Below are 15604 nucleotides of genomic sequence, written 5' to 3'. Positions count from 1 at the left end.
GGCCCATATTTCAAATGGTTAGAATAAACTGTCGCTATTCCAGCATGGCAATCACAATTGTTCTATAGGTGAGCCGCATTCAAGATACGCAGACTTTGCGCTAGTGATGGCTCTTGGAAATCTGTGAAAATATAGTTGTCTCACGGTCAATATAATTACCGGGTCGTGTTGTGCCCGAAATAGCAGTGAGGCTGTTTTCGCTTGGTATTGTGGAAAAGCCTTAAAGGGGGCGAGGAGGTGCTCAATATCTGTCGGAAAAAAAAAAAAATTTCCTCCTCCTCCTCCTCCTTCTAAAGCTGCGTCGCTGACCGCATGTTGCGACGCGCTGCAGGTTCAGCCCGAGTACTGTTGACGCGCACGCAAGGGAGCAAAAATGCGGGGCAGTGTAAGAGGAGAATGCCTATATACCCAGTTTCAAGTTTTCTTCCATAGATGGCGCGCTCTGTCAGGAGCAGATGCGCCGCTTCGGTACTCTTCCGGAGTCTTAGAGCATGCGTCTTTTAACATGTGGCCTGTGTCAATATGTATACTTTCGCATTTTCCAAAGTGCGACAGGTGCGTGGTCACTGACTGATTATGTGGATCGTTTGAGCCGGTTATGATACCAGTGCAAAAAAGCTTCATGAAATAAAAAATTCAACCTGTGCCTATTGCAGTGCAAAAGACACGTTTTAAATTATTGTCATCCGTAAATAACACATGTGAGTAATATCTGCCCTATTTTGTTACGAGTACGAGATGGTATGTTAAAGTAAAGAAGGCCTGTTTGAAATTTCTTACCCGTCATTGTTTCCGTGCTCCAAGACAGTTCTTTGGGTGGGAGGAAAACTTCACAAGACAATGGAGTGAGGCTAGTGGAACTCACAAGGTCTTTAGCATACATTCTCAAGGCACCGATGTCACTGACATTTGCAGTCTCGGGAATTAGATCTTCGAGGACCTAATATCAAAGGGAAATAAAATGCGCTAAGTTGATCAGAAAATCGTTTCAACATCGTGACAAAACTTATTGAGCATTCTTACGCTTCGTGTAGTCGCTGATCACGTGAGTCTGTGGAAAAATATTTCTCCAGAAATGATTGCGGAATAAGCTTCCTTTGCAGAAGGTGCTTCCAGTTTAGTCGAGCTTTAACAAAGCCAGTGAAAAATACTACGGGAGAGCAAGTGCTACTTAATAAATCGCAAGCATCCAGATGCTGTACAATGAAACTTACAGTGAAAGCTAAAACCCATAGTTAATGCATTTAGACAGCTGCTTTCGATAAAGGCTATATGAAGACCTTCAACTTTTTTCTCCATGCGTTTCTGTTCATCCTGTCCTGCAGTTCATCATATTTCACATAAAAAGTACAATGTGGTGGTAAATATGACAGTTACAGAGAAGAGTAAAATTCAAAACAAGTTTCCTGCCATAACCTCTGAGAACGTCTGCAGCGAAAATGGCAATCCAGAGCTATCGCATACCTAAGGGGTTACTTGACTTGGATTTGTGAACGTTTTTGTATTCTGCATTTTCATGTATAAAACAATTGACAGCCTGCCAATTATTCGTAGTTTCTTTAGGGTATGGGTTTTTTTTCGAGCTTTTTCATGTTTACGCTAATATTTATGTCTGAAAAGACGTGAAATGAACCCAGTGTTTAAACGAGTTGTACAGTGTCTGCACAACTGACAAGAACAAATTTGAATTTGCGACCACATTAAACCTTGTTCTAGTTGGACACTTATGTGTTCACCTTGTTTTTCAAAGACAATATCCCCCACTTCAGCCTTATCCACATATGAGTCAGAAAATGTGCTATTTCTGTGTACGGTCTGTGCTGAAAGCCTAATATATTACGAACGGCGATTTTAAATCTCCAGAAGAACCAGCGTAGCAGCTGTGCACCATTTCTTGAATAAGCCGCAGTGGTTACGACGCTCGACCACTGTTCCCAAGAACGCGGGATCGAATCCCGGCCTCGGCGGCAGCTTTTCGGTGGAGGCGAAAAGCAAGGCGTCCGTGTGCTGTGCGATGTCAGTGCACGTTAAAGAACCCCAGGTGGTCGAAATTTCCGGAGTCCTCCACTACGGCGTCTCTCATAGCCTGAGTTGCTTTGGGACGTTAAACCCCACAAACCAACCAACCAACCAAAAATCGGAAAATGCACAGCGTATGGCAGGGAGCCTCTTCCTTGAGTGCAACATTCAGTCGCTCAGTAAAGTCGAGGACCTCATTAGCGTGAACAAAAACTGGAAAGTTATTTCGCTTTAAGTGCCTTTGTTTCTCCGAAACTAGTGACATCATAGACCCTGCTCATGGAAAAAGAAACGAGCCTTACCTGGCTGTACTTCATCCAGCGCGGAGACTTTATCAGTGCTGTGAAGAGGCTGAAGAAGTGCGAGCTCGTCTTAAAGAGCAAAATGCAGTCTCCTCCGGGAGCCATCAGCTTGTTAATGTTGCGCATTGCATGCCGTTGGTCCCTCACCCAGTGGAGGGTTAGGAAAGAGTACAGCCGCTGGAACTGGCCTTCTCTGTCCACGAAACTGTCAACGTCTTGTGCTATGTCAAGAGGCAGGTAGTGTAACTTCGGGTGCGGATTCTTCTCGGCCGCAAATCTCAGCATAGCTGGCGATTTATCTACCGCCACTAGTCTCCGGCATGGTAGACAGCTCGGTAACAAATATCTGTGAAGAACAAAGGAAGATAATGCAATGTGGACAATTTGTGCCATCTTGCTCAACTGGCGCGACTCTTGTTAACGACAGCAGGTGTAAGTCGTAAATATGGCAATATTATTAGAAGACTTTTTTGAAGCGCAACACTTAGGCGCCTAATACATCAATGCCCTGCTGAACAAGCAGGCGCTGTTGTTCCTCACCTACTTGTTGTTCCTCAACCAGTCCAACCAGGTACAAATAGTATGGGAGGGGGTGAGAAAAAAATTCTATTGCAATGCAATCGGGCAGAAAAATAGTCAGTGGGAAATGTTAGCATAAGGGGCAGGGAGTTGCGGCATGAAAGGTCGCGGCGGAATTGGTACAGATATAGCAGTGCAGGGGTTCTGAGTGTATTCAGCTGTATCTGCCCAAGGACGTGAGCCTCCCGTAGGGAGAGATTAGTACGAGGGTCAATGTATAGAGCTTGCGGTCTAAGCGAGCTGCATTGTATTATTCTCTGATGGCGGCGCGAAGAGACAGTCTTGACCTGCCCTCCAAGGACCTTGGCCAGGGGATGAACGGTGCCCAGTTATGAGTTTCATGGGCAAGCCTGTTAGCCAGCTCATTGCCGTTAAACCCCGAGTGTCCAGGGATCCATCGCAGGAAGACGGGGTAGAGCTGCAGCGAAATAAGTGCGGCCTCGAGCTCTGTGGACAGATGAGAAGTGAGGTTCTTGGATTGAATGGCGCGATTTGTTGAACTTTTGTTGGAAACGTTTCCATGTTGCTAGCACTGTCGCATCATTTCCTGCTCTTAACACTGGAGCGATGGGAGCAGATTGTCACCTCATCAGTTGAATTATCTGTAAGCAATCGAAGCTTTTTTTACTTCAAAAACAGTTTTAGTCACAGCTGACAGCACCATCCTTAGAAGGCTAGTATTCATAACCCATTAAATTAATTCGGAGGATCGCAAAATTTTAGCCTGCCCAGCTTATTTTTTATTTTTTTTGCTGCAATGATAGTTACTACTTTACGCAATAACATCATAGAGAGGAACAAGAGAACACCGCGAGGAAGAGAGTTCGAAGGTTGAAGGAGTCAGGATCAAGGTAGGTCCAATTTTTAACATCTACGGACCGAATGACAACTTAAAATGAATTAAAAAGTTCAGAGGGTTCCATGTATCCAGTACGACTCACACAACCAGGCGTTTGACTCAGAATTAAATCCCCAAAAGTAGTTTTTTCACCAAGGAATCTCGTTCATAGTCTTCAAACACCTTCGAAACAGTCGCAAGTTTGGTGCCATTGTCCAGATAGTCAGTATATCGGTGGAAATGGATGGAATGGCAGTCACAGTGGCCAGTAGCAGTTCTGATTGCACTGAGGCATATTTAGTTTGGTTTATGAGGTTTTACATCCTGAAAATACTCAGGCTATGAACAACACCGTAGTGGAGGTCTCCAGAAATTTCAACTTCCTGGGGTTCTTTAACGTGCACTAACATCGCACAGCACACCCGCGCCTACCTTTGTCGCTCTCATCGGAGCTGTATGAGGAAACTATTCATAATGCAATTTTATCGCATTAGTTTTTTTATCCGGATTATTTGTATTGTGGAAGTATCGCTGGGTAACTGACGTGGCCTCCATGGTCCCAGAAGCTTTCGAAAAAAGTTATTTCAAGTAATGTTTCGTAGTGTCTATGTTAAATTATTTGACTTTAAAGCCACAACCAAAGATGCATCTATGCCTGTGTTTCATCATGCAATCTTCAGAGAGTGCAGGAAGGTTCGCGCTGTGTTGTGTGACAGAGGCACATGTACTGCTTCAGGGCGCCATCAAAACCCCTCTTTCATTGTATACCTGCTTATGGTGGTGACCATTGTTGCCGAAAAACAATATTCTGCAAAATTTCGAACTTTATTCCTTGCAGTTTTATGGGAATATTTGTTTTGTAATATTTTTCGCACCCGCAATATTCGAAAGCATTGCTTTTTTCGACCTCGCTCGCTAACCTGCTGCAACTCCATATGATAAATTTGTATCGTTCCTACGAACTCAGTTGCAAAGTAATACTTTCCTACAGCCGTTCACGATACAGACCGATATAGAACAGAACAAAGACACTCATTATATCAAGTATGCAAGTATGGCTTTACAAGAAGAAAAACATCAAACTTAGTAAGCTTCTTGAGTTCATCTTACCAATGGCTCTGAATGACGTATGGCTAATTTCCCTCTCTCGTACACGCATAGAGCGCTTCTTCATATGTGTTCATAAGTTTTATTATCGGAAAGAAACTGCTTTTCAACAGCCAATAAATTTTGTGTTTCCAACTTTGCAGAATAATTAATTACAAGCACCCTGGGAGTTTGTGTTATATGTTTGGAACAAACCTTATTACAGACCGCAGTTCCGTGAGACTATAGAAAATGGCTGATCCTAGATAATGCTGTTTGAAGACGATTGTTCGCAGAACCACTGTTGGAGGAATTTGGGCGCACTTGTATAATAGTAGCTGGATGATCAAGAAAAGTTTGCACTAAAAACGATTTATTCGCGCCGTTAAATTGGGATGTTTATGAGTATAAGTTCGCAGTATGTTTAGATCTGTAACAGGACTTATCTGGTTTAGTTACTTTTCACTTAAGGTTCAACTACACGGTATCCCTACCTTCGCGTGAAGCCTCCGGGCCCGCATCCGACATCAATGACTTGCTGCTGGTCGTTTTCGCAAGGCGGTAATGCTTTTTGAAAGGTTTCCAGGATTTCAGCGAGTGTGTTGACGTGTCGGTGGGCGTTTTTGTCGTAAACGTCGGCTTGTTCGAAATCCTGGGACGTGGGGCATAGGGCTGCCACGGCTTCTGTCTCGGAGTCTGCCATTCTAGAAATCTGCGCTTTGTCGAATCTGAAGGAACAAAGGATGTTGAGAATGCATACACATATCAATTCAAAATATTGTTGCTCCCTTTAAAATGCACTCAAACTCGAGTGCTGGATATTTTAGACATTAATGGAACCGCAAAATGATACTGAATATCATTATTTGCCACAAAAAACCTGATACTGTATGGACATCTATGTAATCAACAATTGTGAATAAGGTGCACTCACGCTAGCGAAGAATTACCTGTAGCGCCGTGGTGCTCGCCGGTGTTCCGGCATCATACCTCCCACCGCAGTTTCAGTAATCCACGAGGCGTACGTGAGCATTACAGCTTTGTGCAGAGTTGTATGAATATTGCTACAGCGACTTACTGGGCTCAACCAGACGCCCGACACATGCGTCTAAGAAAGCTTGATCGAACATTTAAATTTACTGTTCCGCGTGATATTCCGCGTCATCAGGCATGCTTGATACATCGACTTCGTTTAAACGTGGCTTTCACGCGCAAGTACTTACATTTAATTGGACAGATGGACTCACCGGAATGTTTAACTTGTGGCATCCCAGAGACTGTGGACCATGTATTATTGGTGTGCCCAGAGTATGCGAACGAAAGAAATGTGCTAGCCGCTTCCTTGAAGCGTTTAGACAAGAGGCCTCTGTCGGAGGAACTGCTGCTGGGCGCTTGGCAGGACAAGGGGAAGGGCATCCAGGCAGTGCGCGCTCTTTGCCGTTATTTGAGCGCCAGTGGACTTGATTCACGTTTGTAAAGCAAGCTGCTGTGTCTGTATATATATTTCATATGCCTTCTCCCACATCGTCACCCATCATGACCTTCTTTCTTCTCTCCTTCCCCTTCCCCAGTGCAGAGTAGCAGGCCAGATTTGAATTATTCGGGCCAACCTCTCTGCCTTTTCCTATCAATAAATCCATCTATCTATTGTGCACGATCGACATCTGGATGGATACTGCCACACTCCAGTATACGATGTTCAATTGTTTCTGAGCATCCACCGTACATAGCACAAGTTTCATCGTCTTGATTAAACTTCCTTCTGTAGGTTCGGGTTGTAAGACATCCTGATCTAGCTTCAAAAGAAGGCCACTGCATCTCGTTGTCCTAGAAGGTTTCCCCTTTTTATCATTTTAAATACACATCTAGGGTCGGCTTCTTTTCCACTGAAATATTTCAGTTTTTAGCCTCTGTGGTCTTTACCTTTCGTTTACTCCATAGCGAAAAAAAAAAACCGTATGAGTCAAAATAACCTCATACAGGTTTCGCATACAAGGAGGAGGAGGAAGATGAGGAGGAAAGGCAGGGAGGTTAACCAGTAAAAGCAACCGGTTTGCTACCCTGCACTGGGGGAAGGGGATGAGTGGATATAAAAGTTGTGAGAGGAATAGTTGAAGTTAGTACAGTCACATAACAGACACGCCACATCACATCACGTCACAGTCATGTCATAGCAAACTCATAGTCTTTCGATTAGGCCTGTGGTTCTCATAAATCGGAGCAGTGCTTGGGAGGCCTTCACCGCAGATCATCGCCGTGGCCAGGGACCTAAATCTTAGTTTCACTCAATGGGCGTCCATCTAGATGCTCCAGCGTACGGCACAGACACTGCCTTTCCTCACTGTATATCGGGCACTCACAAAGAATACAAAACTCATACTAAACTCATACAATTCTCATAGTCTCATATATTTCTGAATTCTTGAATTATTTTTGTATGAGATAATATGAAATTTGTACGAGTTTTCCATGAGTTTAGTATGAGAAATCTCTATGAGGTTATTGTGACTCAGTTTTTTTTTCACTAGGGATGTTCTCTATTTTTTCGTCCTGTCTTGCTACATACTTACTGGTTATATTTCTGGCCCTGTTCCACCACTGTGAGTCAATGCCGTTTAGGTATAAATATCTAAATACTTTAGCTGCCCACCTATTGTCGTCCATTTTCCTGAACCGTTCTTCGTACAATATTTTGCGCTGAGCCTGTCGTGCCTCGAAAGACGCCTAGCCCATGTCTCTCTGTCTTGTTTAGTTTGTAGCTTTGCTGTGGGCCCCAAGTGTTAATCTCCGCACAGATCTTTGATTTATTTCTTATCCCGACTAGACGTCTACCCTTGAACATCTGCCCTTGTGTAGCTTATTCATTGCCGAAGATTTTACTAATAGGTTTAAATTTGATTATGTCTTTTTCCAGGTCCTTTACCGAACTTGTGTGCATATCCTCATGTATTTCTGATGGGAGTTCTCCGAGACCGTTTCACTTTGGGTCTTCTACTGCAGTAACTTCTTATGCACTTATGATTAATTTATATTTTGTTGTAATAAGCCTTCAAACCTTCAATGAAGAGGAATGACAGGGTGGTTTGACGTATTGCCTTTTGTACTCTTGTGAATAATATGCAAGTTTGTGATCGTACTGGCGTAGGTTTAGTGCCTTGCTCGTGGAAGATATTGCAAAAGAAACGCAATAGAAATCCGCCAATAGAAATCCGGGACCGCCATTTTGAGATGTTTGTGTGACGTCACAGGAGACTTTGTGGCAGAGCGTCGTCTGCAATGCAGGTTGCATTCTCAAAGCACGCGACTTCCTTTTGTGTCCGACTTAAACAGCGGTCATCCCTCATGCAGGAGTGCTTGATGAAGATGTCAGCGCACAAAAGCGATATAGAGTAAGGTGTGTTTCTTGTAGCATAAGGCAAGACCACAGTCAGTTGGCGGCGCTGTTGTTCATTCAGCTTACTGATGCATACAGATCAGCCGGATTACACCGGCGACGACGATAGAATGACCGGCGATCGCCTTTTGTGGTTTTCGGCCTCTCGACGCCGACGGAACTGAACGGCGGACGGTCGCTCGTTCTTGGCCACATCGGAGGCCGAGTGAGAACTTGACACCCAATGGGTTAACGGCCTGAGCAGTGGGGCTTGTCTGTAGCTTAAGCGTGATAGAAAAAGAAAACAAGCTGTACATAAACTTTGTATGTTCCCCTTCTCATCAGCAACGACTTTGACCAGAAATGTTAGCCAGTGCCGAACTGCCGACCCGTTCCGTGACGAGTAGTCCTAGCGCGAGTACGCGGTGTTCGGGTGGACATCGTATCCAGAAATGCGGCGCAACGGACACAATCACGTGAATAGAAAACACAACACAGGCGCACACTGCCAACTGTAATATGAAACTGAACACGCACTTCCTGTTCACCACTCAGCCATAACTTCCTCTTCCACACCCAAGTACATCTTTGCAAACCTCTTTTTTTGCCAAGCAGGTGTTTAGCCAGGCAGATGTCTAGCCAACATTAAAAGTTAGTAGCACAATCATCCCAGTACAACACTAACACAGTCCAAGCATGACAGTCACAAATTCCACCACATAGACACACACAAGAAAAAACCACCACTCATCTGCGGCTGCCTCATATAACGTTCACGTTCACTATCATGTAGGTGAACCTTCCAAAACATCCTCAATAAGACAAGTCCATCCAAAAGCACCTCTAATAAACTATTAAGTAGCCACAAAACTGTTGTCTGCGTCACTAGATGCCATATCTCCTTTATCCTTTTTTCCGAAACCGACGCAGGGTGTAATGCGCAACCATAACATGCAGCCACACTCCAAATCCGAATTTGCCTCGATAACTCTGATATTAAAATTCGGCAAATCCTCGTAACTTGACCAACAGACGGCTTGATCACACCGAAAAAACCGCTCACTTCTGCAGAAACCAGTCTCTTGCGCAAACAGAAAGAAATGAATCTTGCCCGGCATGTCGAAGAAGCGATGCGAGCAATCGCGCACATATACTAGAGCATAGGTAGGATCAAAACACATAACAGAGCCCACAGTACAAGAAATGTATCTCAGAATAACAGCTTGAGGGGCGATAATAAACTCAAATCATTCCATCAACCCTGGAGGATTCCTCAATCAAAGAAATTTCTTTCTTACGTAAAGATAGTGAGGCTTCACTAACACATATACCATCTTCTGAATTCAAAACGCCTCTAAAATTTCGCGGCCAATCTTGTCCCGACTATTCCCTAAAATCCTAAGCCAACTAAACAAAGGCTCACTCTTGCACTTTTGACAATGAAGGGGTAAATTTGACCTCTTTCCATTCTCTATGGACTCCTCGTGCTCCCTTGCTCTATCATTCTTACACCTTCCAGTCTACCCTATATGCAAATTTCCGCAGGTCAGTGGAATCTCATAAATCACACCCACCACACAGCCTATAAAGCTCTTTATATGCCTATTATTGCACACAAATCACCCGGTTTCTTGGCGCGAAAAACAACAACAAAAACGGAACTTTATACTTGGCTACCACCTTCTTCAGGGCATGCGCCACTCTACGAATACAAGAAACGACGGACGTTTATTTCCCAACTTAGCAGCAACCCTTCTTTTGCCTTCCATTTTCTGAAGAAGAGTCTCTGCCACCCCACAAATTACCGTAATCGGGAATCCGGCCACCTGAAGCCTTTGTATCCTCAACCACACAATCACATGACTTTAGCAGGGCTGACTGCAAACAAAGAGAACCAATCGCTCTTTTAACAGTTTTTGATTGGGCTGACCAATACGGAAGTAGCTGTTTTTTAGGCTGGGAAAATACTTCCAACGCGCTTCGCCATTACAAATTTTTATATTAAAATCTAGGAACTGCAGCTGACTATTTGCAGGTAGCTCGTGGGTAAAAGCAAGTCCTTTTCCTTTGAGCGTAAAAATAGAAAGGACACTTTCCACATCTTGCATCAGTGCAGAGCCCTTATCCAAAATTACTAGGAAATCATCAAAATAGCTAAAACTTTTATTACCTGGACCATTAAGGGATGCACAAATTGCTCTGTGAACTGAAGATAAAAAGATGTTCCATAGGACTGGGGCAACACATGAGCCAATACAAATGCCCCTTTTCTGCACATACATATCTGTCTCAAACGACAGCTTGATTCGAATTACGTCCATTCCTATGGTTGCACATGCATGATTGAATATTTGTCTCCGCCTCATCCCAGTTAAGAGTTGTCAATTGTAAGCTCCTTTCCTTTAAGCTGTCTGATACGGTTTCTTCATTCGTAGGGATTACCCCGTCATCGAGCCTAAATGATTGGACAATAACTGATGTAATATACCCGATGACGCCATCACCCTCTGAAATTTTTCCCTCGGAGTCCTAAACATGTTCCTCCTGCCTATGATTTATCTTACCCAGGAAGCTCATATGTCTGGAAAAGTTCTTTGCCGCCTCTTCAGTTTAGCCGCGCACATCGGGCACCCAGCGATCAGTGTACTTTTGTATTCGATTCTGCACCAGTATCTGCACTTCCAGTTGCTTTTGCCGATAGAACTTCCATTTGGTGTCTATTTAATCACGAGAGAGCTGTGCATTCTTAGCTTACCTATTTTCTTTGGAAGCCATCCGTCTTCGCTCGATTGCCAGCACTGGAACTCGAAAGCGTCATCTATCTTGCAGAACACGCATCAGGTGTTTAGCTCCTATGGCTGTCGCATCACATGCCTGCCCCACACGAATATTCCCTCTAGAATTAAATTGACTCTTCTTTGTAAGCTCTCTCTCATACCGTGATACGGCGAAGGTTTTTTGCCTCTACGAGAACGGTATGTTAATCGTAAAACAGTTGCTAGAAAGCATTTGAAGTAAAACAGTTGCTAGAAGCCCCCTGCATAACTAGTTGAACGAAGACGGCCTTGGTTTGTTGTTCAGTAGACTTTGAGACTCCACTGGAGTGCTTGTGATCAATAAAATACAGTATATGTTCTGTTAGTTGCCTTTACATACCCCGGTAAGAGCTGCTTGAGTGCTCTAGACAACTGTGCACTACTCTGTACTCTGATCTGACTATATATTAAGCAGCCTATGAGGGTATACAGTTTTCAGAAGTCATGTCTTATGGCGCCCTGATACATGTTGGTCTGGCTCGTGAAACTTCTTATTCTTTACAAAACGAGAGCTGGAACACCATTTTAAAATTTCAATTGACATTGTCACATCTGAAACGGTCAAGAACATTTGCGGCTGCATTAAATGTGTGCTCTTGTATTTGGTATGTACGCCTATGATCTACGCGATCAGCGCTGTCTTTTGTATTGCTGTATTCGTTTCTAAAAAAAGGTGGTATAGTTTCATATTTTGCTGTAATTTAAATAGTTTTCATGGAACGCCATTCTTGGGGAAAACAAAAACAACAACCACTGTACACGTACTAGCACCGCGAGCCATGCATAGGAGGACGTGATATACTTACGTTTGCCTTTGCCAGTTGTCGGAGTTCAAGTGCATGGTGGGTACGACGAATATGAAATGAGAAAAAAATATAGCACAGCCACCGTGACAGGAAACAAAAGCTGCTCTGTGCATTGCACATGTGAGGAAAACAACACAGATAAGGGCCAGACACAGGCAGCTTCTCATGCTATGAGGTCACTGTCATGGCAGACGTAGCCGCCAGCGCAGGACAAAATGAGGAATCGCATTCCACGCGTGGCATGTCGTTGCTGTTTCCTATACTTTCGTTCAGCCGTCTATGAACAAGTACATAATATCACACTCTTAATTTTCTGTTGACCGAAATCACGAAAACCAAATAATAGAAACCTTCCCCTATCCAATTATTGGTTTCGGTCACTCTAAGTTTTTAAATTGCATGTCGCAACAATTCCCACAATGCTGCTTGGTGGGAAATATTCCCTGAACAGTATTATTTATAAGGCTCATGTTAGATGTAATACTATTACCTATTATGCTATACTAATAAAAGAAGGACGGGATTTGGCGCTTCTGCGTTGATTACCGGCACCTCAATGGCATCACGAGAGAGGACGTGTATCTTCTCCCAAGAATGACGCTTTTGATTGCCTTCAAGGAGCCAAATTTTTCTCTTCCATCGACCTTCGATCAGGGTATTGGCCCATTTCTGCCGATGACAAAGACCGTGAAAAGACCGTATTCGTCACACCGGACGGATTATACCAGTTTAAAGTCATTCCATTCGATCTCTGCAATGCGCCAGCTATACCTTCGAGCGAATGATGGATTCCTTGCTTCGAGGCTTTAAATGAATCACATGCCTGTGTTACTTCGACGATGTTGTAGTTTTTTCATCGACATTTTCCGCGCCCCGTGGGCGGAGAAAACATGCATTCACCAAAAAGAAGTGCGGATAATGTTTATCATAGTAAGAAAATATGAGGTGATATTTAGAAAAGAAATCGAAAATGGTTGTGTGCGCACCTTGAATCACTTGACATGAAATTACCTAACTTCATTTGCCCCGAAATTTGATTCCACTAGGCTCAACAGACCACATTGCTTTAGACAAGAACAATACAAAAACACATGGTTATATTAAAATTTCCTCTGGTGCCATGTCATTAAGAATGGTCATCCACTCAGGGGGTTCGGTTTGGGCTCTGTACACTCTTTCAATCTTGGGTTACTCTATGGACCTCATCATGACGCAGCCGACCACCCCATCTGCAGACTGCAGTGTGCTGTCGCTCTGTGCCTTACACGTTGTTTTCTCTATCAACTTCCACCTGCTCACGAACGCTTTGGCACGTCCCTCTCGGATTTGTGTTTTATATTTCTGCTATATTTGTTTATCTTTTGTCAACCAAGCCGCTATTTTAAATTGGGAAAGCATATATTAAAACAGTTTGTTGCGTTTCCTCCTGCACATTGTCCGCTTTTTTGGCCATTTATGGTCACAGCAATATATTCATTATAGTGCTCGCTGTGACGGGAGGCCGCTATGTGCTACATGATAACTTAGTGTACGCAATTTAGACGCCGCTAATAGTTATCTAAAAATGAATACAGTATAAAGTACCTGAGCTTTGTCAAACGTCTAAGGTGTGTAAAACCTACTTGTGTCAAAGCTTAGTGGGCAAATATATTTTCATTCTTGAGCTATAATTGTAGCTGCCTTTGTGGAAACAACCCCCTCGCTGCCTTCTGAGTCAAAGTGTTGGTCAGGTTGTGCCGCACACAAGGAAACAGCCCGACATTTTTGCTTTAAGTGTGACGAAAAATGATAAGCGCCTTCTGTTTCTGCGCCAGGGTGCTCATGCGGGTAACCCAACGCCCCGTGTGGCCAGTGCGATCAAGGTGTCAGCTTGAAGCACTAATCAGTGAAGACATCTAAATGGTGTTCTAAAATGCACCGAATATATCTACCCGTTTCGTGCTGCCAAAATATGAAAGAACGCGCCAGGAGGAAAAGTTGCTACTTGCAGCGCATGATTTTCAAATTTGAACTTGTTTTCTTTAAAAAAACAAATGGTGGATGTTTGACCTTTCTAAACCTAGTTAGGCGAAGCGAAATAGTCATTTCGCTTGGTTTTGCTTTGGATAAAGGTTTGGAGGGATTAAATTGTTCAAACTATGGAGTAGAGGATGCCATCAACTAGAAGAGGGGACAGGTGATGTTGTTTCGGCCTTCGAAGGTCAAGATCAAAGATCAAGTGGTTTTACACTTTATGTGGTGCCATGGTTACCAATAACCATACAGTGACCTCTGATTTGTTGAAGGTCGCAAGACGCGCCAGGTTGACCTTGGCTGATACATGACGTGGAGAAGTTTTCGCTTCACAATTACCTGAACAATACTTGACAGATAAGAGACAATAAAAACTGTAGGGTAGAACGAGATAAACAAGACGGCGGCACGCTATGAAAGAGCACTAAACAAGCCTCAGTTCGGACGTCGAGCCAACGTTTCGACAAGTGGACTTTTCTCCCTTTCGTCTGGGCAGCGCCCAGTGGAGTAATTTTGTAATTTTTGAATGGCAGTGTAGTAATTTTGCAATAGAGGGTTTACAAAAGTACGTCTGGCAACTGTGAGCGGCACCCTGATCCCGCGCTGGCCGCCACATTTTGTTCGCTCAATCCGTTCGCTTCGTGTCCGTCCGTCAGCGCCCGCCGTTCTGTTCGCGCTTTTCACGTTTTAACCTAGTGTGCTGTGCTTGGACCTCCGTTCGGTCCCTGGCGGTTTCTGTTAGAGACGCCTAGGAGCGTATTTTGACAGCCGAGACGTGGCGGGGCCCACCGGCTGCGCTGCCGAGCGCAATTACAAATTGCTCTACTAGTCGTGCATGCCCCCCCCCCCCCCGCCCCCCCCCCCCCGCTCCTCCCTCGGAAATCCGCAGCGTCATCCCTATCCAGGTACAGTATCCAGAGTTCTGTAATGTGGACTTTTTTTTTGTCTGTGAGCCTTTGCTGTTTACTTAAATGCCTATGAGAGATCATCGCGAGTTTGCTTTGTTTGCGCAATCACCGTCGCTCATCCCACTGGAAGATACTTGGTAGGTGAAATGAGCGAGGATGCATTTTATTGCGTAATTTGACGTAAATTGGACTGCCGCTTATCACTTTCCTTCCCATGCCGTCGACGCAGTAGTTTGCATTAGTATCGGAAATAATCGGGGGCTGCGTAAAAAAAAAGTGCCATGGTAATTTGTGCTTCCAGTGATTGAATATTGATTGGTGTGCGATGGGCGATGACGAGTTAAAAAAATCTTTGTAATTAATTGATCAATTGATGAAATAAAGAAAGGAAAAATTGGAAAGTAAGGGTTTAAAGGTGTCACAATGAAAAACCAGTGCTTGGTGATGCTACGGAAGAAAATTTAGAATGTGTAATTGATTAATTGAAATAATTGAAAAATGTGTTCAAAAGTGTCAAATTGCTCAGAATGGAAAGCCGGTTGTTGCTGACGCATGCGTATTGGTGTATAAAAATATAAAACGTCAAATAAAATAAAAATAAATAAACAAATGATAGAAATATAACATAGCATACATAACATAGAAATATAACATACGTAACATATAACCTACTACACTTGTGTGTGGTATATGTTACTTTTGATGAATTCATATTTCACTGCATTGTATTCTTTTCGCCCCTCCTGCTAGGGCCCAGTTAGGGCCTGCAGTATTTGGTAAATAAAATAAATAAATAAATAAATAAATAAATAAATAAATAAATAAATAAATAAATAAATAAATAAATAAATAAATAAATAAATA

The 15604-nt window shown here is 43.5% G+C and overlaps 1 protein-coding gene across 1 annotated transcript; it reads right to left on the bottom strand.

Moving 5' to 3' along the window:
• Positions 1-333: 333 nt before the first annotated feature.
• Positions 334-5546, bottom strand: LOC146189444 (4-vinylphenol methyltransferase 1-like). The gene is made up of 3 exons (XM_084605270.1): positions 5319-5546; positions 2322-2667; positions 334-345 (listed from the first exon to the last, which is right to left on the bottom strand). Exons 1-3 carry the CDS (start codon positions 5525-5527, stop codon positions 334-336), a joined length of 567 nt encoding a protein of 188 aa, XP_084461396.1. The 5' UTR covers positions 5528-5546.
• Positions 5547-15604: the final 10058 nt, after the last annotated feature.

The sequence above is a fragment of the Amblyomma maculatum genome, chromosome 5 (genome assembly GCF_055883805.1).
Source record: "Amblyomma maculatum isolate TAMU_Amacu chromosome 5, ASM5588380v1, whole genome shotgun sequence".
NCBI classification, from domain to species: domain Eukaryota; kingdom Metazoa; phylum Arthropoda; class Arachnida; order Ixodida; family Ixodidae; genus Amblyomma; species Amblyomma maculatum.
This window is presented reverse-complemented; position numbering and strand designations above follow the sequence as displayed.